This window comes from Pezoporus occidentalis, unplaced genomic scaffold (genome assembly GCF_034315485.1).
Source record: "Pezoporus occidentalis ecotype Australia unplaced genomic scaffold, CSIRO_AGI_Poc_V1 ctg415, whole genome shotgun sequence".
Taxonomy (NCBI): domain Eukaryota; kingdom Metazoa; phylum Chordata; class Aves; order Psittaciformes; family Psittacidae; genus Pezoporus; species Pezoporus occidentalis.
In genome coordinates, this window is record NW_026915742.1 from 21,075 (window position 1) to 41,341 (window position 20,267).

The 20,267-nt window shown below is 56.6% G+C and overlaps 1 protein-coding gene across 1 annotated transcript; it reads right to left on the reverse strand.

Moving 5' to 3' along the window:
- Positions 1 to 1,073: 1,073 nt before the first annotated feature.
- Positions 1,074 to 19,369, reverse strand: FCGBP (Fc gamma binding protein). The gene is made up of 21 exons (XM_062634121.1): positions 19,263 to 19,369; positions 18,659 to 18,703; positions 16,366 to 17,589; positions 15,880 to 16,214; positions 15,138 to 15,708; positions 14,143 to 14,741; positions 13,237 to 13,807; positions 12,279 to 12,865; positions 11,236 to 11,803; positions 10,753 to 10,952; positions 10,342 to 10,483; positions 9,765 to 10,096; positions 8,604 to 9,183; positions 7,340 to 7,938; positions 6,301 to 6,865; positions 5,186 to 5,757; positions 4,343 to 4,835; positions 3,607 to 3,806; positions 2,890 to 3,264; positions 2,127 to 2,408; positions 1,074 to 1,241 (listed from the first exon to the last, which is right to left on the reverse strand). Exons 2-21 carry the CDS (start codon positions 18,699 to 18,701, stop codon positions 1,230 to 1,232), a joined length of 8,850 nt encoding a protein of 2,949 aa, XP_062490105.1. The 5' UTR covers positions 18,702 to 18,703; positions 19,263 to 19,369; the 3' UTR covers positions 1,074 to 1,229.
- Positions 19,370 to 20,267: the final 898 nt, after the last annotated feature.

The window sequence follows — 20,267 nt, forward strand, 5'->3', positions numbered from 1 at the left end:
ATGGGATATGGGGTATGGGATATGGGATATGGGGTATGGGATATGGGATATGGGATATGGGATATGGGATATGGGGTATGGGATATGGGATATGGGATATGGGATATGGGGTATGGGGTATGGGATATGGGGTATGGGATATGGGGTATGGGATATGGGGTATGGGATATGGGGTATGGGGTATGGGGTATGGGATATGGGATATGGGATATGTGGATATAGGGCATGGGATGTGGTGTATGGGGTATGGGATATGGGATAGGGGATATGCGGATATAGGGCATGGGATGTGGTGTATGGGGTATGGGGTATGGGGTGTGGGGTATGGATATGCGATATGGGGTATGGGATATATGGGATATGAGGTACAGGGTATGGGGTATGGGATGTGGAATATGGGGTATTGGGGTATGGGATATGGGGTATGGGGAATGGGATATGGGATATGGGGTATGGGGGGGTATGGGGTATGGGGGATGGGATATGGGGCATAGGGTATGGGATATGGTATGGGGTATGGGGTATGGGTTATGGGATATGGGGTATGGGGTATGGGATATGGGGTATGGGGTATGGGATATGGGGTATGGGGTATGGGTTATGGGATATGGGGTATGGGGTATGGGATATGTGATATCGGATATAGGGTATGGGGTATGGGGTATGGGGAGGGTACTGGGAGCTATTGGGGACAACTGGGGGGGCAGCTGGTGCCCACCCCATGGGACCCACACATGGTTGTCCACCCTCTTTAGGACCCACACATCTGGGTTCTTCCTTCGTAGGACCCACGTATCTGGGTGTCCCCACCACATAACACCCCCATGGGGCTGTGCCCCCCCCATAAGCTCCCCATATGCGGGTGCCCCCCCATGAGCCCCACATATCCGGGTTCCCACCCCATAGATCCGGCCCCATGGGCAGCTCCGTGACCAGAGCTATTGACTCAAGGGGGTCAATGGGGGGGACCAGGAAGTGCCTGGGGCCAAGATGTGGCTGCCAAAGCACCCGGATATGTGGGGCCCGCCCCATAAGTGACCCCCAAGCCCCTTTTCCCCTGCCCCACACTCTCATTTCCTGCAATTCTCATCCTTTTATTGCCATTCCAAAGGGATTTTTTGGGTGGGAATCGGCCCTTTTCCAGCCTGGCGCGGGAATGGGGTGACCTCATTGGTGACGTCAGCGATGACCTCATCGGCCAAGCCTTTCACCCCCCCTCTGCAGGGCCTCTAATTGCAGCACTGGAGGAGGGGAAGGGAAAGAGGAAATAAGGGATTAATCCCTGGGTTTTGAGGGGTTTTCCCACTTTTTCGGGTCTTTCCCCTTCTTTTGGGTCTCTTTCCCACTTTTGGGGCTGTTTTCCTCACTTTTTGGTCTGTTTTTCCCTCTTTTTTCCCAATTTTGGCCTCTTTTCCCCTTCTTTTGGGCTCTTTTCCCTCTTTTGGGGCTCTTTTCCCCCAATTTTGGTCTTTTTTCCTCTCCTTTTGCTCTTCTTTCCCCTCTTTTTAGGCTCTTTCCCACTTTTTTGGCTATTTTCCCCTCTTTTTGCCCTGTTTTCCCCGATTTTGTTCTCTTTTCCTTAGTTTTGGGGCTATTTCCCCTCTTTTTGGTCCATTCACCCCTCTTTTGGGGGCTGTATCCTCTCATTTTCTCCATTTCCCCCTCTTTTTGTGGTTATTTGCCTTCTTTTTGCCCTCTTTTTCCCTTATTTTGGCCTCCTTTCCCTAGTTTTGGGTCTATTTCCCCTCTTTTGGGGGCTATTTCCCCTCTTCTTGCTCCGTTTCCCCCTCTTTTGGGGGCTATTTCCCCTCTTCTTGCTCCATTTCCCCCTCTTTTGGGGGCTATTTCCCCTCTTCTTGCTCCATTTCCCCCTCTTTTGGGGGCTATTTCCCCTCTTTTTGCTCCATTTCCCCCTCTTTCAGGCCTCTTCCCTTTCTCCTGCCCCCCCTTGATGATGATGGGACCAAGAACGACCCTTTCCGTGCCCCACATCCATGGGGAAAGACCCACTGGGGCTAACACAAAGCCACAGCCCCAACCCCTGGATGCTTCCCCATGGTGGGGACCCCCGATCCCATTGGGAACTACAACCAAGCTCCCCCCAGCCCAAGCCATGGGGCACTCACATGGGTGAAGTCCGGGGCTCTCCATGCCTTGGCCATGGCCTCCATGTCCCCAACCAAGGTCCCATCGGGTCCTTGGAGGTCATTGGCGGCGTTCCCGTCGTGATTCCCACAGATCCCACAGAGCTTCCCATGGAGGCCTTGGGCCGCCATCACCGTGGCCTCCCCATTGGGGTTGAGCTCAGTGTCCAATGAGGCTTGGCTGATCCGGATGGTTCCATGGGTCTCGGTGATGTTCAGCCCCCCATAGACTTCCATAGGGATGGTGGCTGCGACCCCATTGACCTGGGGAAGACACCAAGAGGGTGGCTCTGTGCCATGGGGTGAAACACCCAAGAAATGGGTCATTTCCTCCAAACTGGGGTGAATTCCCTTCGTTTTGGGTATGGAGACACAGGGTTAGGGTTAGGGTTGGGTTAGGGTTAGGGTTAGGGTTAGGGTTGGGTTAGGGTTAGGGTTAGGGTTAGGGTTAGGGTTAGGGTTAGGGTAGGGGTAGGGGTAGGGTTAGGGTTAGGGTTAGGGTTAGGGTTAGGGTTGTGTTAGGGTTAGGGTTAGGGTTAGGGTTAGGGTTAGGTTTAGGGTTAGGGTTAGGTTTATTTTTAGTGTTGGGTTATGGGTTGGGTTTTGGTTATATTTGTTTTTAGGGGTAGGTCTGGTTTTGGGTTAGGATTAGGTTTATGGTCATAGTTATGTTTAGGGTTAGGTTTATTTGATGTTATGATTATGAAGTAGGCGTTTGTGTTGTAGTATGATGGGAATGGCCTACCCAGACCCTCTTCTCCCTCTTGATGGTGATGAAAGCCCCATTGCTGAAGAGGTGGAGAGCGAGCACTGATGGTCTCTCTTGGTCCTCTCCAACCTCAGCCAAGAGCCGGAACCATGGAGAGCCTTGAGGGTTGCACAACGTGGCCACCACATAGACCCCATTGGCCATGGTGGTGCCAGTTGCCCCATCGAAGGACACGGAGGCAGTGGCCGGGGCCAAGCTGCAGCGCCCGGGTTGCTCCACGCAGGCCCGGGCCCCATTGAGGTGGCCGCAGACGTGGCCAAGGGGACATGGAGAAGGTCGGCACTGGAGGGCACCGGCGCCCCGGCACGTGCAGGTCTCGGTGCAGTCCGGGGACCTGATGGTCTCGGCGATCTGGGGTGGGGGAAGAAGCATCAGTAGGGAGCCTGTGGCTGGGTTTGAGGTTGGGAGGGGGCGGGAGGGAGAGGAATGTTGGGTTTTCCCATTGGAAAGGGGTAGAAAGCCAAGAAATGAGGGGTTTCCTATTGGGAAGAGGGGTAACATCAAGACAGGTTGAGTTTTCCCATTGGGAAGGGGTAGAAAGCCAAGAAATGAGGGGTTTCCCATTGGAACATTCCCATTGGAGAACACCCAGGAACCCCTTGGACCGCTGAAGAACCTCAGGAAGGGGCCTTCAGGACCCACGGACGCCATGGGAAGACCTCAGAGCCCCCATGGGGCCCCCGAGGAGCCCACCTGGAAGTAGCGGCCGCGGTGCAGGCACCCACAGGAGCCCATGGGGACGCATCGGGCGCCGCTGAAGAGGAAGCCCCGGTCGCACTCGCAGCCCTCGAAGCACCTCTGGGTGCAGGGGGGGGTCCCGGAGATGGCGGCGCAGGTGAGGGGGCAGCTCCGGGTGCAGGGGGAGTAGTGGCTGTGGGGGGGGCAGGAGAGGGCTGGAGGGGAGAAGAACCTGGTTCTGTGGGGCTTGGGTATGGGGGGTCCTGATGGTGACCTCCTGCACCCATGGAGGACCCCAACCGTGCTCCATCCAACCCCATTTCTCCATGGAGGACCCCAACCCTGGTCCATCCAACCCCATTCCTCTATGGAGGACCCCAACCGTGGTCAATCCAACCCCATTCCTCCATGGAGGACCCCAACTGTGCTCCATCCAACCCCATTTCCCCATGGAGGACCCCAACCCTGGTCCATCCAACCCCATTCCTCTATGGAGGACCCCAACCGTGGTCAATCCAACCCCATTCCTCTATGGAGGACCCCAACTGTGGTCAATCCAACCCCATTCCTCCATGGAGGACCCCAACCATGGTCAATCCAACCCTATTTCTCCATGGAGGACCCCAACCCTGGTCCATCCAACCCCATTCCTCCATGGAGGACCCCAACCCTGGTCAATCCAACCCCATTCCTCCATGGAGGACCTCAACTGTGGTCCATCCATCCCCCCAGTGACCCCCTATAGACTCACGGCATTTGGCTGCATCCCTCCAATCCTTGAGGTCCCCACCAGCAGCTTGGCAAGCAGCAGCGTAGACCTGGAAGCTCCTACACAAGGCCTCCCCCCCCGGCTCCTTGCATTGCTCCTGCATGCACCCAATCACGTACTTATGGGGTTCCACCACCCCATGGCACCCTGAGAAAGGGCCTGACGCCTCCTGCAGCACCCCACAGGGGCCCAGTTCATCCATGGGGCAGGCAGTGGGGAGCAAGCCGGGGGTACAGGCAGTTGAATTGGAGTCCTCTTGGGGTTCATCGTTATGGGGGTCCCCATTGAAGTCACCGCAGAGGCCATGGGGTCGCTGGTGGTAGGAGCTGGGCAGGGTGACGAGGACGTAGGAGATCCCATCAAAGAGGACCTTGGGGCCCCCTTGGGTCAAGAGCACCCGGTGGGTGCCCTCCTGGCTCACGGTGACGGCCCCGTCAGCCAGGACCAGGGGCAGGAGGTGCTGGAGGCCGTCTACCTGCGGAGGGGACACCAAGGAGAGGGGTCAGAAAGGGGGGGGTGGACACAAAAAGTGGGGGTTTGGACCCCAAAATGGGGTCTGGAGGACCTCAGGGGCACCCCAAAGTGGGCTTTGGACCCCAAAGTGGGCTTTGAACCCCAAAACAAGCTCTTCAAGACCTCCTGACCACCCCAAAGTGGGCTTTGGACCCCCCAAAATGGGCTTTGAACCCCAAACCCAGCTCTTAAAGCCCTCCTGACCCCCTCAAAGACATCTTTTCCCCCCCAAGTGTGCCCTTCAACCCCTGACATCCACCCCCACAGCCATCTGCCCCCCCAAAGCCGATGACCCCCATGCCCCCCACTCACCACCACCTCCCACTGCCTGCCCCCAACCATGGCCACGGTGACTCCATGCGCGGTGACCACCACGCTCCGGATGCCATCTCCTTCCTTGGCCACCTCCACCTTGAAGGCCCCCATTGGCTCCGTGGCGTCCACCTCCACCATGGCGCCGGTGCAGTCGGCACCCAGGGCCAGGTGGCGGCCATCGAAGGTGCTGAAGGTGCCACCGAGCACCTCGCAGCGCCCGCAAGCACCGGGGTAGCAGCCCAAGAGCCCGTCCTGGACCTCGCAGACTTCCTCGGCCCCACATGCCTCGGGCCAGCACTCGACCGCGCCGCCTGCTTGGCACCGGCAGCGTTGGCTGCACTGGGGCTGCGCCATGAAGTCCTCTCCGTGCCTGTAGTAGCGCCCGTGGTGCCAGCAGCCGCACTGGGACAAGGGGACGCAGTGGGGCCCGCTCAGGAGGAAGCCGGGGTCGCAGAAGCAGCCTTCGGTGCATGGGGAGGGCTCCTCGCAGGCTTCTTGTCCCCCGGTGCACGTGGCCGGGCAAGGGGGACCGCAGAGCTCATAGTGTTGGTTGGGGGGGCAGACGGGACCTGGGGGAAAGAGAGGTGGTGGTGGTGGTGGAGGGGCCAAAGGCGGCCATGGGGCAGCAGAAGAGGCAGGGAGAGGCAAAGGTTTGGTCTATGGGTAAGGGAACCCTTGGTGGAACCTCTTGGTGCATGGAGAACCCAACCATTGATGGAACCAGGTCTTGGTGCATGGAGAACCCAACCATTGATGGAACCAGGTCTTGGTGCACGGAGAACCCAAACATTGATGGAACCAGGTCTTGGTGCATGGAGAACCCAACCTTTGGTAGAACATAGGTCTTGGTGCATGGAGAACCCAACCATTGATGGAACCAGGTCTTGGTGCACGGAGAACCCAACCATTGATGGAACCAGGTCTTGGTGCATGGAGAACCCAACCCTTGATGGAACCAGGTCTTGGTGCATGGAGAACCCAACCATTGATGGAACCAGGTCTTGGTGCATGGAGAGCCCAACCCTTGATGGAACCAAGTGGATCCATGGACCCACCACCACCTTGCCCATGGCCCCCCAACCCCACCACGTGCATACAACCCCTCCACTCACTGCAGAAGGCCGCCGTGCGCCACGGTCCGATGTGGACACCTTGGCTCTGACAGGCGGTCACGTAGGCGCCGATGGAGCTGCAAACAGCTTCTTGGTGGCCTTCATAGACGCAGGCGTCATAGAGGCAGTCATCCCAGTAGGGCGCCGGGTCAATGGTGCCGTGGCAAGGGGCCAGAGGCCCCCTCTTCTTCACCAGGAGGCCACAGTGCTTGTCCCCACTGTAGACGCGTTTCTCCCCCTTGGTGCAACCCAGGAACCCTTCGGTGCTCCCCGGTTGGCACCCGGGGCCGGGGGCCACCTTCCAAGCGTCCCCAAAGTGGGTCTCGTTGGCGGCCATGTGCCCGTTGGGCAGAGCCAAGTCGTCCTCGGGGTCACCGTTGGCGTTGCCGCAGAGGCCGCAGACGGCGCTGGAGTAGGAGGTGGGGAGGAAGACCCTGGCGTAGCTGCGCCAATCGAAGGTGATGGTGAGGCCGAAGTCGGTGGTGATGAAGCCATGGAAGCCGCTGAGGTGGGCCTGGAGCTTCTCGGTGTGCTGGAAGGGGAGCTCCACCACGACGCCGTTGACCTGGGTGGTTGGGGCAATGGGATAACGTGGGGGGGGGCACCACGAGGCCATGCAAGCAGGTGGGGACGGTATCGAGGTCAACACAACAGTGGGCAATGAGGTTGAAACCCATCCAAACATCATAGAAGGACCTTGGAACCCATCTAAACCCCATGCAAGGAACTTAGAGCACATCTAAACATCATAGAAGGGTTTTGGAGCCCATCTAAACACCATAGAAGGGTCTTAGAGCCCATCTAAACATCATAGAAGGGTTTTGGAGCCCATCTAAACACCATAGAAGGGTCTTGGAGCCCATCTGAACACCACAGAGGGGTCTTGGAGCCCATCTAAACCCCATAGAAGGACCTTAGAGCCCATCTAGACAACATAGAATCACCTTGGAGCCCACCTAAACCCCATGCAAGGACCTTGGGACCCCCCCAGCTGCCTCCCAATGCCCACCCCCATCACCCCCACCTCCTTCCCCCCTACCTTGACCTTCTTGGGTTGCTCCTGGCTGAGGCCGAGGCTCATGTTGTAGACCTCCAAGGTGACCTCCTTGGTGTAGGAGACCACGGGGCTGCCCCTGTTGTTGTTCTCCACGGTGACGGCGAAGGGGATGAGGGTCGGGTCCTCGGAGCAGAGGGCGACCAAGCGGTAGGCGCAGGTCCCCATGAAGTCGTAGCGGCGCCCATCGAAGGTGGTGTAATGGGGGTCACCGGTGGCCACGCAGACGGACCTGCTCTTGGCCACGCACCTCCTCACCCCCTTGACCAGGGAGCAGGTCTCGCTCGGCTTGCAGGCCGTCTCCTCGCACACCACCATGGCCAACGCCGGGTCGCAGCGGCACCGGGAGCTGCAACGCTCGTCGGCCCAGAACTCCTCACCGGGGGGGTGGTAGCGTCCGTCGTGGGTGCAACCACAGCTGGCCAAGGGCACGCATTGGCCACCGCTGAGGACGTAGCCGCGGTCGCAAGCGCAGGTCTCCACGCACGGTTGGGTGCACGCGGTGGGAGCGTCTTGGTCGGCGCACGTGGCCGGGCAGGAGGTGCTGCAAGGTTCATAATGGCTGTTCTCAGGGCAGGGTAAGGCTGGGAATAAGGAGGAGATGGAGGAGGACAATGAGGATCCATCACGGCGAAGGGCCTTTGGTTGGGTTGGGCAACCCCAAGAAGGGGTGGAGGGAAGGGCTTGGCAGTGGTGGTGGTTGAGGAGAACCTCAGTGGTGAGCAAGGAACCAACCATGTCTTGGGATCCATCACCAGAAACATGGGATCACGGAGCCAACCACACTCCAAGGCCAGAGGAGGCCATGGAGATGCTCCATGGGCTGGAGAACCCTTGCTATGGAGATAAAGGGAGTTGGGGTTGTCCAGCCTGGAGAAGGGTCCATGGGGACCTTGGAGCACCTTCTGTGACCTAAAGGAGCCACCAGGACCTCGGAGACGGGCTTTGGACAAGGGATGGGATGAGGAGAAACAGCTTCCAGTGGGAAGAGTTGGATGGGATCGAAGGGCTCTTTACCATGAAGGTGGTGGGACATTGGAATGGGTTGAATGGAGAAGGTTGGGATGACCAGGTTGGACAAGGCTTGGAGCATCCCTGTAGTCTTGGGTTCCAAGCCCACCTCACCACCTACACCATGGTCACCACGGACCTTCACCTCCAACCCCCCTTAGATACCAGTCGCAAAGGCTTCAATGGACCCCAATGAGCTGTGGCTTCTGGGCCACAGAGAGCCATGACCAGCACTCACGGCAACCCGATGGTGTCCTCCAGTCGTGCACGGTGGCCCCATGCTTCTTGCAGATGGACGCATAGGCCTCCACCACGGGGCAGAAGATCTGCTTGGCCCCATCGCCCATGCACACGTCATAGAGGCAGTTGCGGTAGAAGTCCTGCGGCGGGACCACGTCGTGGCAAGCTTTGAAGGGCCCTTGGAAGCTCTTCTTGATGAGGCCACAGTATTGGTTGCCACCGTAAAGCTCCCTCTTCTCCTCCTCGCACAGCGGGCACGCTCCTTCGCAGTAATGCCAACAGAACGGGTCGTCCTCGTGCTCATCGAGGACCTTCCAAGCTTGGGCCCAGGCCACCACGGAGGTGAGGTTGGTGCCGCCCTGGGGGACGTCGTCTTCTGGCTTGAGGTTGAAGTTGCCGCAGAGGCCGCAAGTGTGGCTGTAGAAGCTGCTGGGGAGGTCAATGAGGAGGCGCCAGTTCCAGTCGTACGTGACCCTCAGGCCAAAGTCGGTCTCCACCACGGCGCTGAGGCCGCTCTGGAAGAGCCGGAGCTTGTTGGTCTCCAGGGTGACCGGGAGGAGGGTGGCGACGCCGTCCAGCTGCAGAGAGGGAGGGGGACGTGGGGTGGGCAAGCAGCCCATGGCAATGGGAAGCCACCCGTGAGAAGGTGCAAGCACTCACTGATGATGTTCAACCACCCATTGATGATGCTCAACCACTCATTGATGACGTTCAACCACATAGTGATGATATTCAAGCACCCATGAGAGCGTTCAACCACTCATTGATGATGTTCAACCACTCATTGATGACATTCAACCACTCATTGATGACATTCAACCACATAGTGATGATGTTCAAGCACCCATAAGAACGTTCAACCACTCATTGATAATGTTCAACCCCATTGATGACGTTCAACCACTCATTGATGATATTCAACCCCATTGATGATGGTCAACCACTCACTGATGATGTTCAACCACTCATTGAACCACTCATTGGGTTCCCTTTGAACCCAAATCACCCTGATTTTGCCCATTTCCCTTGAGTGGATGAAGATAACTTTGACCATAGACCTTGATGGTGGCCAAGCTCATGGAGAAGATGGATGGTGAAGGATATGGATGGAGAAGGAGGTGGAAAAGACCCATTTCCCTTCCGTTTGGGGTCCACTCACCCTGACTTTGCCCACTTCCTTCTGGTGGATGGAGATGCGTTGACCATAGACCTTGACGTTGACCAAGCTGACGTAGGAGATGGATTTCACCCCCCCGCGGACATTGTTCTTGCTCTCCACCTTGAAGGGCACCAAGGAGGTGTCATTCCCACAGGATTCCACCATGGTGTAGGTGCAGGTCCCTTGGAAGTCAAAGTCCAGCCCATCAAAGGTGTGGTAATGGGGATCTCCCCAAGCCCAGCAGGTTGCAACCATGGATGGGACACACTTGGCTTGGCCATCCTTCAACTTGCATCTTTCCTTGGGTCGGCACCGAAGGGCTTTGCAAGGGTCTGGAAAGAGAAGGAACCATAGGAGAAACCATGGGAGATGGGCATCAGGGACCTCCATGTCCCATTGCCCTTGGAGATGGACATCAGGGGCCTCCATGTCCCATTGCTCTTGGAGATCAATGGCCACCATTTCTCCTGCTTTAGGCTTTGCTCCTCAATCCTGCCCCTCCCAATAGACCCTCCAGACCATCCAATGGACCTTCTCCATCTCCAGCCTCCCGTTCAGAAGCCCCATTGCTCCTTACTTTGGTTGATGCACCCCATGATCCCATCCTTGACCTCACAGGCCTCATCCTCGGTGCAGCTGTGGTTGCTACAGGTCAAGCCTTGGCCAGGGACACAGGTACAGCGCTGTTGGCAGGTCTCCTTCAGGACCACCTCGTGGGGCTGGAGGGGGAGAGGAGCCAAAGGGATGAGAAGAACCAGATTGCGTTGACTTCAATACGTGGAACCATGTAGGGATGGGGGAAAGCATCATGTCTTGAGGTCTTCAAGGTCCATCCTAACCCAACCCATTCCATTTCTCCATGCGAAGCCATGGGAGATGGAAGCCGCTGAGATATTCCATCTCCAAGGAGCTGTGGATCCATCCATCTAGATGGGTCCAAACTGATGAAGAACCCCCTCAAAGGCCACCAGAGGGAGAAGGTTCCTACCTTGTAGTACTGCCCATCCACAAAGCATCCGCAGTGCTCCTCAGGGACGCAGTCATGGCCATCGGAGACGTACCCATGGTCGCACTGACACCCTTCCATGCAGCCTTGGGGGCATCTGGAGGCATCTTCAAGCCTTGAGCAGCTCTGGGTGCAGAGCTTGGTGCAAAGGGAGTAGCTGCTGTTGGCTGGGCACTTGAGGGCTGCAATGGAAGCCATGAGGTTGCCCTCAATGTTGGGTTAGAAGAGTGGGGGCAACCTCAAGGGTGGGCCTTAAGGTGGTGGAAGGGTCAAAACGTTGATGGGAACAGGAGCCATGGGGTGTTGGGGGCAAGGAGAAGACAACCTGAGCACCAACAAGCACCAGCATTGGTGGTCACCACGGACCTCCATCTCCAACCCCCCTTAGGTACCAGTTGTGATGGTTTCAATGGACCCCAAGGAGAGGTGACTTCTTGGCCATGGAGAACCGTGGGCATCACTTACGGCACAAGGCTGGTCTTCTCCAAGCCTCAATGGTGACCCCAGCATCTTGGCAAGCGATGGAGTAGCTCTGGATGCTCCTACAGAGGACACTGGTGTCCCCCTCAGCAAGGCAAACGTCATGGAGACAAGCTTGGAGGTACGGGTCTGGGTCAATGAGGTGGTGGCAGGAGGCAAAAGGTCCCTTTGGGAGCATCAGGAGGCCACAATAGTTGGGTTTCTGGAGGACCACCATCTTCTCCTCCGTGCAGGTGGGGCAGTGGTCCTCAGGGCAATGGTCAACGCAAGGTGCATCAGGAGTCTTCCATGCAGAGCCGAAGAGCGTGGCGTTGGGAGCCTGGTGGCCATCAGGGAGGAGAAGGTCATCGTCTTCCTGGCCATTGTAGTTGCCACAGAGCCCACAGAGTTGGCCTTGGTAGCCTGGGGGCACTGTGACCATGACGTGGTGGAGGAGGTCGTAGCGGACGAGGAGGCCAAAGTCAGTCTGGAGCAGGATGCCCATCCCGTGCTGGTGGACCTCAACCTGCCCATGGCTTAGGATGGCTGGGAGGTGGTGGGATATGGAGTCCACCTAGGACAGGAGGAGATAAAGCCCACCAATGAGCTCCAAGGAGGCTCCAAGGAGAAGATTATGGAGGTAGGAGTAGGAAGAGCCCTTCCAGCCAACCTTCAAATGGATTTATGGAAGCTGGAAGGCAAAAAGATGGGTTTGTATTGGACATAGGGGTGAGGTCTTCTCCCATTGTGGAAACCCAGGCTTGGTATCTCATGTCCATAAAGTGGACCCCGAAAGGTCAACATGGATGGAGCTGTCTCCCTCCCACCTCATGGCAAGGTCAGTATGAACCCACAGATGGTGATGGTGGATGACCATCATGGAACTGTGTCTATCCAGTCTCATGGTAAGGTCAATATGAACCCATAGATGATGATGGTGGACCACCATCATGTAGCTGTGCCCATCCAACCCCATCCCAAAGCCAACATGCCCCCCTCGACCTCACCATCACAACCATAGAGTGGTGGACCTCCAAGCATCACCTTACCAGGACACTCCTCCTGCCTTGCATCAGGGTCAGTGTGAGCCCATGGACTTCAATGGTCAACATTTGGATGCTGGAGGCCTTCTTCTTCTGCCGAGCATCCTTCTGGACCTTCACCACGAAGGAGTCCAGGTCACCGGAGCAGGTCTCGGTGAGGACATAGGAGCAGGTACTGGAGATGTTGAAAGCCACCCCATCAAAGGACACATAGCTGCCGTCACCGGTGGCCACGCAGGTCCCTGGTGCAGTAGATGGGCATTGGAAGACCCCATCGATGAGTTCTCCTTCCCCATCGCCAGGACAAGAGGTCTTCTGGCAGTCCACGGTGCCACCGGCTTGGCAGTGACACTTCTCCTGCGTGGAGGGGTAGAAGGTCTCGTTGGCCTTGTAGTAGAAGTCCTGATGGTGGCAACCACACTGGGACATGGGGACGCACTCATCGCCGCTGAGCACGAAGCCTTGGTCGCAGATGCAACCCTCATGGCATTGGGCCTTCATGGAGCACCTTCTGGAGGTGTGGATGGAGCTGCAGGTCTGGGAGCAGGCCTCGGAGCAGAGCTCATAGTGGCTTCGTGGAGGACAGGAGATATCTGCCATGGGGACATGGAGATCCATGAGGAGCAAGGCAATCCCACCCCACATCCTCCAGGTCTACACTTAGGGGCCACCACAAGGAGATGGGTTTAAGCCATGGTTGTGCCTCATCTCTACCTCCTTACGGACATCATGAGTGTTGAGGTGTCCATAGAGGTGATGGAACCAAGCTAAGAAGGGTTCCTGATCATTGTCTATGGCCAGAGCTGATGGCACCTATCTAAGGGGGGTTCTTGGCCATGCTGGACCAACCTAGATACTGGGTGGGATCCCCACCTCCCTGCTTCATCTCCACAGGGTTTGGGGCTTCCCTTGGACATTCCTGACCATTCACGAAGCCCAAACCCAGCCGCTGATCCCAACTTACTGCAGAAGTCCTCCGTCCTCCACATCCCAATGGGGACGCCAGCAGCTTGGCAGGCAGCAGCATAGAGGGCAAGGATGGGACATGCCACCTCCTCCCGATGCGGGAAGAGGCAGGAATCATGGACACAGCTTTGGAAGTATTTGGTGGCATCTACATGAGCATGGCAAGCTCCGAAAGGTCCCTCGGCTTGGTGGAGGAGCCCACAACCCATCTCGGAGTCTTCCTCCTCTTGCTGTTGTCCCCTTTGGGGACATTCCACATTGGATAGCGCCATGCAACCCGGGATGTCCATCACCTTCCAGTGGTCTCCAGAAGTGTCCGGGCTGGAGGTCGCGCTGTCGTTCTTCGCCATCATCATCATCTCATCCTCCCTGTTGCCATTGTAGTTGCCACAGAGGCCACACAAGGCGTTGGAGTAAGTGCTGGGCACTGAGACCAGGACTTGGCTTTGCCAATCATAGGTGACTGTGAGGCCGAAGTCGGTCTCCACCACGGCTGCTTGGCCACCTCTGGAGATGGAGATCTTCTGCTCTCGGTGGTGGTAGGGGAGGTTGACCAAGCGGTCATTGATCTGGGGGCAAGAGGCAAGAAGAAGCCATCTTTTGGTGTCCAAGCCTTGATTCTCCACCACCTTGACTCCAACCAACCCATGGAGGTGGAGAGCAGGATGACCCCAGAACCACGTGCCCACCATCGGGCATGGATCTGCTTCAGGTGGAGATCCATGAGGCCATTAACCCTCATCTTGGTGCATGTGGTTGGCCACATTGCCCCATTGAATTCCACCCTTCCAACCCCAAGCTCTGGGTCTCAGTGTGGTTGAAGGAGACCCTTCAGTGTTACGCAATGGATGGAAGAGATGGGCTGAGGAGGAGGAGAACACGAAGAAACAGCTATGAAACCCACCATGACTTTGCCAGGATGCTCCCGCTTGACCGCAATGGTCTTGCCGTAGACTTCGACCATCACAAGAGCGATGGAGGACAACGCGTCCTCTTCGTGGCCATTCTGTACCAACACTTGGAAGTCCACCAGCTCCTGGCTCGCCTCACACAACCCAGCGAGCTGGTAGAGGCAGGACCCTTGGAAGGTGAAGCTCTCACCATCGAAGGTCTCGAAATGGGTGGCCCCAACAGCAGAGCAGGTCCCGTAGCTCTTGGGGTAACAGTCTTGGATGCCCTCTTCCACCCGGCACTCTTCTTCACGGCGGCAGCTGGACCATTGACACAGGGGCCTTCGGAGCTCCGGGTCACAGCGGCACCGCTTGGTGCAGTTGGTGTCACCCCAAAACACCTCATGGGGGCCATGGAGGAGGCCCTCAAAGACGCAACCACACTCGTCTTGGGGGATGCACTCATTGAGGTCCAGCACGAAGCCCTCCTGGCACTCGCAGGTCTCCACGCAGGCCGTGGGGTCACAGGTGGGTGGCATTGCATCAGGGTTGCAGGTGGTGGGGCAGGAGGTGCCACACGCAGTGTAGTTGCTGTTCTTGGGGCAGGGCAGGGCTGTGGAGGGGATGGGACACAATGGTTGTGGTGGGATGGGGCACAATGGTTGTGGTGGGATGGGGCACAATGGTTGTGGTGGGATGGGGCACAATGGTTGTGGTGGGATGGGACACAATGGTCATGGTTGGATTGGACTTTCTACATAGACTTTCTAGAATCTCCATGGTCTTCCTGGAGTCTCCATGGTCATTGCAGCCCCACCTCCCCTCCATGCCCCTCTTCCAACACAACCTGTCCCACCTCACTTGGAAGCCTCTCTGGTGACACCAACATCCCCATTGCTCCCATTTCCCTTCCTCCTTTTCTCCTCATTCCCATCCCACCACCCCTTGATTCCATCCATTCCCTGCCCACCAAAGGGACAACCTTTGGGGCCCACCAGGAGCTACTCACGGCACCGTGCCGGTGTCCTCCAGTCCTCAATGGTGACCCCTTCCTCTTGGCAGCTATCTGCATAGGCTTCGAGGGCTTGGCACAGCATGGTGTGGAGCCCATCGTTGACACACAGGTCATAGATGCAGTTGTCCACGTAGACCTTGGGGTTGATGGTGGCGTGGCACCTCCAGAAGGGCCCCATCCGTTGGGTCATCATCCCACACCATGTCTCCTCCTGGTACCTGGCCACCCCATCCTGTTGACACCGCTCACAGGCCCCACTGCAGTTGTCCCAGCAACGATGGCTTTCATTGGCCACCTTCCAGCTTGCCCCCAGCTCCACCGCGTCCTGGGCCACGTCGCCGTCAGGTTTGAGGGCATCGTCTCGGGGGTCACCATTGGCGTTGCCGCACAAGCCACACACTTTGCCAGCGAGGACACTGGGGAGCTTCAGCACCACGCGGGCGTCCCAGTCATAGAGGACCTTCAGCTTGAAGGCTGTTTGAAGCAGCATGGACCGGCCCCTTTGTCGTAGGTGGAGCTTCCCATCGGCGAGGGTGATGGGGAGGTGGGACCGGTGGTTGTTGACCTGGAAGAGGAAAGAAACCCCGTGAAGGACCCAAAAAAGTGGATCCAAAAAGGGGGTGAAACTGAAGGGTTTGAGCTGTTTGGAGGTGTCTTCTGCAAGAGGTCACTGTGCAGAAGCTCATTGAGGTTGGAGAAGACCCTTCAGGTGCATCGTTGCTTTGGGTTGACTTACCCTCACCATGCCGTTCTCCGACCTGACCACCACAATGGTCACACCATAGACACGGATGGTGATGGAACCAACATAGGAGACCTTCAGGTTGCCCCGGTGCTCGTTTTTGGCCTCAATGCTGAAGATGGGCACGGTTGGGTCTGGGTCACAGGTCTTGGTCAAGGTGTAGGTGCAGGTGCCCATGAAGTCAAAGGGTTTCCCATCAAAGGTCCTATAGTGAGGATCGCCAGTGGCCCAGCAGGTTGAGAAGGTCTCTTGGACGCATTTAGGTTGCCCATCCGCCATCTCACACTTCTCCTTGCAGGCCAGGTCTTGGCATGAAAGAGGAGGAGAGCCTGCAGAGAAAGAGGGGATAAACCCATGGAGAAGAGGAAGAGGGAGAAACCCATGGAGAAGAAGAGGAAGAGGGAAGAAACCCATGGATGGCCACCATGGAGAAGACCTGCCCATTGACAACACCACAACCATGGTGCTGACCATACTCACTGGTGGCACAAAGACCACTGAAGCCATAACCAGCATAGTTCTGGAAGCCAAAGACCAGGAGCCCAAAAGGTGTCCTCGGGTGCTGCACACTCTGGATCTCCCCTGCCTTGGTCATGGTGATGGTGGCCCAGGAGAAGTCTGTGCCGGGGATGCTTTGCCAGGGTATGATCCTCTCCATCCTCTGGTTGAGTGTTACAGTGCTGGTGTCCATGTTGGGGGCCATGAGGACAATGTGGTTCTCATAGCCGGCCATGCTGATGACCTGGTAGGACTTGCAGTAGGTGGGCACGGGTTGGATGTTGACCATGAAGGGGTCTTGCTTCATGGAGCCCTTCTTGGAGCCGGTGAAGAAGAAAACCACCTGAACCCCAGCTGAAGCATTGAGATGAAGGGGAGACCTTGGGCCCACCTTGACCTTACGGACCTGCCCGGCCACCATGACCTCGGTGGCAACCGCGTTACCCCTACTGTAGCTAAGGGAGGTCCTCTCCGCTGCCACCACGTAGGCCAAGTCCATGTCCTTCTGCACCGGGCTGGGAGGGATGACGAAGACCTTGCCCCATCCATCGACGGGCAGAAGCTGCTCCACCGCGTGGTCGCATCCCGTGTGGACCTTGACACAGCTGTGGCCACTGAGGACCGCCACGGGGTGGTCCGATGTGACCTCGGTGCCGGAGAGATCGGAGCGGCTTTGGAGCTGGACGCTGTGGTAGGGACCCAAGGAGACGCGAAGGATGCTCCCGGGGGAGTAATTCCTCCCTCGGTAGTAGAACCTCCCCTTGGCTTTGATGGTGACGGTGGTCGAGGTCCTTCCGGCCACCACCACCAGCTCCTTGAGCCCATCTCTCCCAGTGCCTTCCGGTGTCACCACGTAATACCTCTGGCCCAACATCTCCACCGGTAGGACCACGGTGGCACCAGTCGTGAGCCTCTTGGAGCTGGTGGCCACCACAGAGATGTCTTTGGTGGCCTGGATCAAGACGGCTTTATCCGAGAGCTGGGTGCCCACCAGCTCCACGTTGCCGGGGAGGCGGAGAGGAACCGCGTCGCCGGTGCCGAGGGAGATGGTGCTGGTGAAGGCACCGCCGCGCGTGGTCACCGTCACCGTGGTGGCCGTGGAGGAGGCGGTGAGCAGGAGCTGGGCGTTGAGGTAGGCGCCTTCCTCATCGTTCTGCATGAAGGCCGTGAGGAATTCCGTGCCGGGAAAAGCCAAAGTGGGAAGAGCTGGAGGAGAAGGTGGGGAAAGTGGGAATTGGGGGGGGGGGGGTGTGTGTTTCTGCGGTGGTTGTGGGAGTTGGGCTGGATCAATGGGAATGAGGGGATTGGGGAGGGAAAAGGGTGCAGTGGGAAGGGTGGAAAATGGGGGTGTTGGTTGAGGAAAGGGATGGGAAGTTCTAAGGGAATGGGTTTGGGGGGGAGAAATGGAAATGAGGGAGAATGGGGATTGGAGGAAGGGTAAATTGAAATGGGAATTGGGGGAAATGGGGGAATGGGAATGGGGGAAATTGGGATTGGGGAAATGGGAATTGGGGGAAATGGAAATTGGTGGAAATGGGAATTGGTGCAAATGGGAATTGGAGGAAATGGGGATTGGGGGAAATGGGAATTGGTGGGAATGGGGATTTGTGGGATTAGGGAATTGATGGTGGGTTTTCCTGGTGGAAGCAGGGTTGGAATGTCGGGACACATCCAAACCCAGCAAAACAGGGAATGAGAATTTGATGCTCAAAACGAAACAAGAAACATGGGGGGGGGAATGAGGGAATTTAGGCTTTTGTTGGGAAAAACACGCCAAAAAGGTGAGAAAACCTCTTGGATTCTAAGTTAAAACAGCAGTGGTGAGGATTTGGGGTGAAAAAAGAGGGCCTTTGGGTAAAAATAGCTAATAGCTGTTTTGTGCAATTTTTCATTGAAATAGAGAGGGAAGGAGGCTGTTTTGGGTGACAATAGGGAATAATGAGGTTTGGCTGGAGGTAAACTCAGGGAATGAGGGGATTTGGGGTGAAAATAGGGAATAATGAAGTTCGGCTGGAGAAAAACCAGAGAATAAGTTGTTTTGGGTGAAAAAAAGGGGCTTTTTGCTGAAAAACAACAGGCAAAGAGAGATTTTGGTTAAGAGGCGAAGGGTTAATAAAGTGGGAAAGGGAAAAATAGGGAATAAGGGGAAATCCCTGGAAAACAGAAGGAATAAAGCCTTTTGCTGCAGAAACATGAAGTAGAAGGGACTAAAATAAGCTTAAACCAGGGGAAGCTGGGGCTTTGGGGAGGGGAATGGGGTGGGGTTGATGCTCACCGCAGCAAAGAGCCAATAGAAGCCACCAGATGCCCATCTCCATCCCTGGGAAATGCCCAAAATAAGGAAATCGAACCTCTTGTCTGGGTAAAAAGAGCCATGAACAGACAAAGAGGAACCTGGAGGTGACCCAAGTGTCTCCAGCATCTCCTTTTGGTCCCAGATTGTCCCCAAAGACCCTTTTCTACCCCTTGGAAGCCTCTTGCAAGTCACTTGGATTGAGTTCTTCTCATCCCAAAGACCCCCAAGTTCCCCCTTTACCATCACCTCCGACCCAAACCCCTTCTTGATGCCACCTTCAAGCCATGGTGCCATCAAACCCACCTAACGATGAATCCCTCCCCTAAAATCACAGCAATTTGGGTCCAAATGAGGCCAAATGGCAGCGATTTCGCCATTCCCACCTTCTGGATGTTCTTAGAGCGGCTGGTTGCCCCCCATCACTCAACATCTGATGGGGGTTCCATCCAAAACGTCTCAATTCGGGCTTGGGATGGAGGAATTGGACCCATTTAGGACTTCTTTTCGGTGGGTGAAGGCACCTCAGACATTTTTGGCTTAGAGGGAACAACCCAGCATGCCCCAAAGGACCCATAGTGCTTACCTTTGGGCTTCTTTCTGCTTCAGCACCTCTTTGCTCTCCCAAAGACCATGGATCTGTGAGGTTGGATGAAGGGAAACTGTCGGCTTGATCCCAAAACTTCCCTTTTTATGACCCAATGGGGCTTATCTCATGGAGCTGTCACAGGGACCTCTGATAGGAGAAGGAATGGGGTCCAAAAAGGGCTGGATTTGGGCACATCTCATGGGTAGGAGGTGGGGTTGGGGCTTTGGAGGCCAAAAGAGGTTGGACTTCCAGAGACCTGGAGTTAACGGCGCGCATGGTGGAGCCAGAGGACATGGGAAAGGTGGAGCTGGATTCCTTCAGCTCCAGTGCTTTCCTTGTGGGAAGGATGCTGAGGAGGTTGTGATTGGTGATGTGATCCATAGGGAACGTTGGGATGGGTGATGCGATCCCATAGGGAATGTTGGGGTGCATGCAGGGACATTGCGATGGATGCAGGACCCCCATAGGGACATTGTGATGGGTGCAGGACCCCCATTGTGATGGGTGCAGGACCCCATGCCTCACATCCCCAGCTGCCTCCCACTACCATTGCAAGGTCCCCACCACCAAGACCCCCCCCAAACCTCCTCCAAACGTACTTGGATCATGTTCTTCCCATTGGCCCCCCCTGTTTGAGGCCTCCAAGGGACGGTGGGGATGGAATGGGGTTGATTAATGAGGATCTTCCTTGTGGGAAGCCTGGAGAACGTCAAGGCCCAGCTTGTGTGTCCATGCCAAGAGCTTATCTAAGGGCTCATTAAACATCTGGATGGAGCCAGATGTCTCCCATGACCTTCTGGAGGCCTCAGATGGGCTCTTGAACCCTGGATGGACAGGAAGTTGGCAGATTCCCTTGTGTTTATGGGCCTTGATCCTGATGGGATGGGTTTCCTCATGGTGGGATGGGTTTTCCTCATGGTGGGATGGGTTTTCCTCATGGTGGGATGGGTTTTCCTCATGGTGGGATGGGTTTCCCTCATGGTGGGATGGGTTTCCTCATGG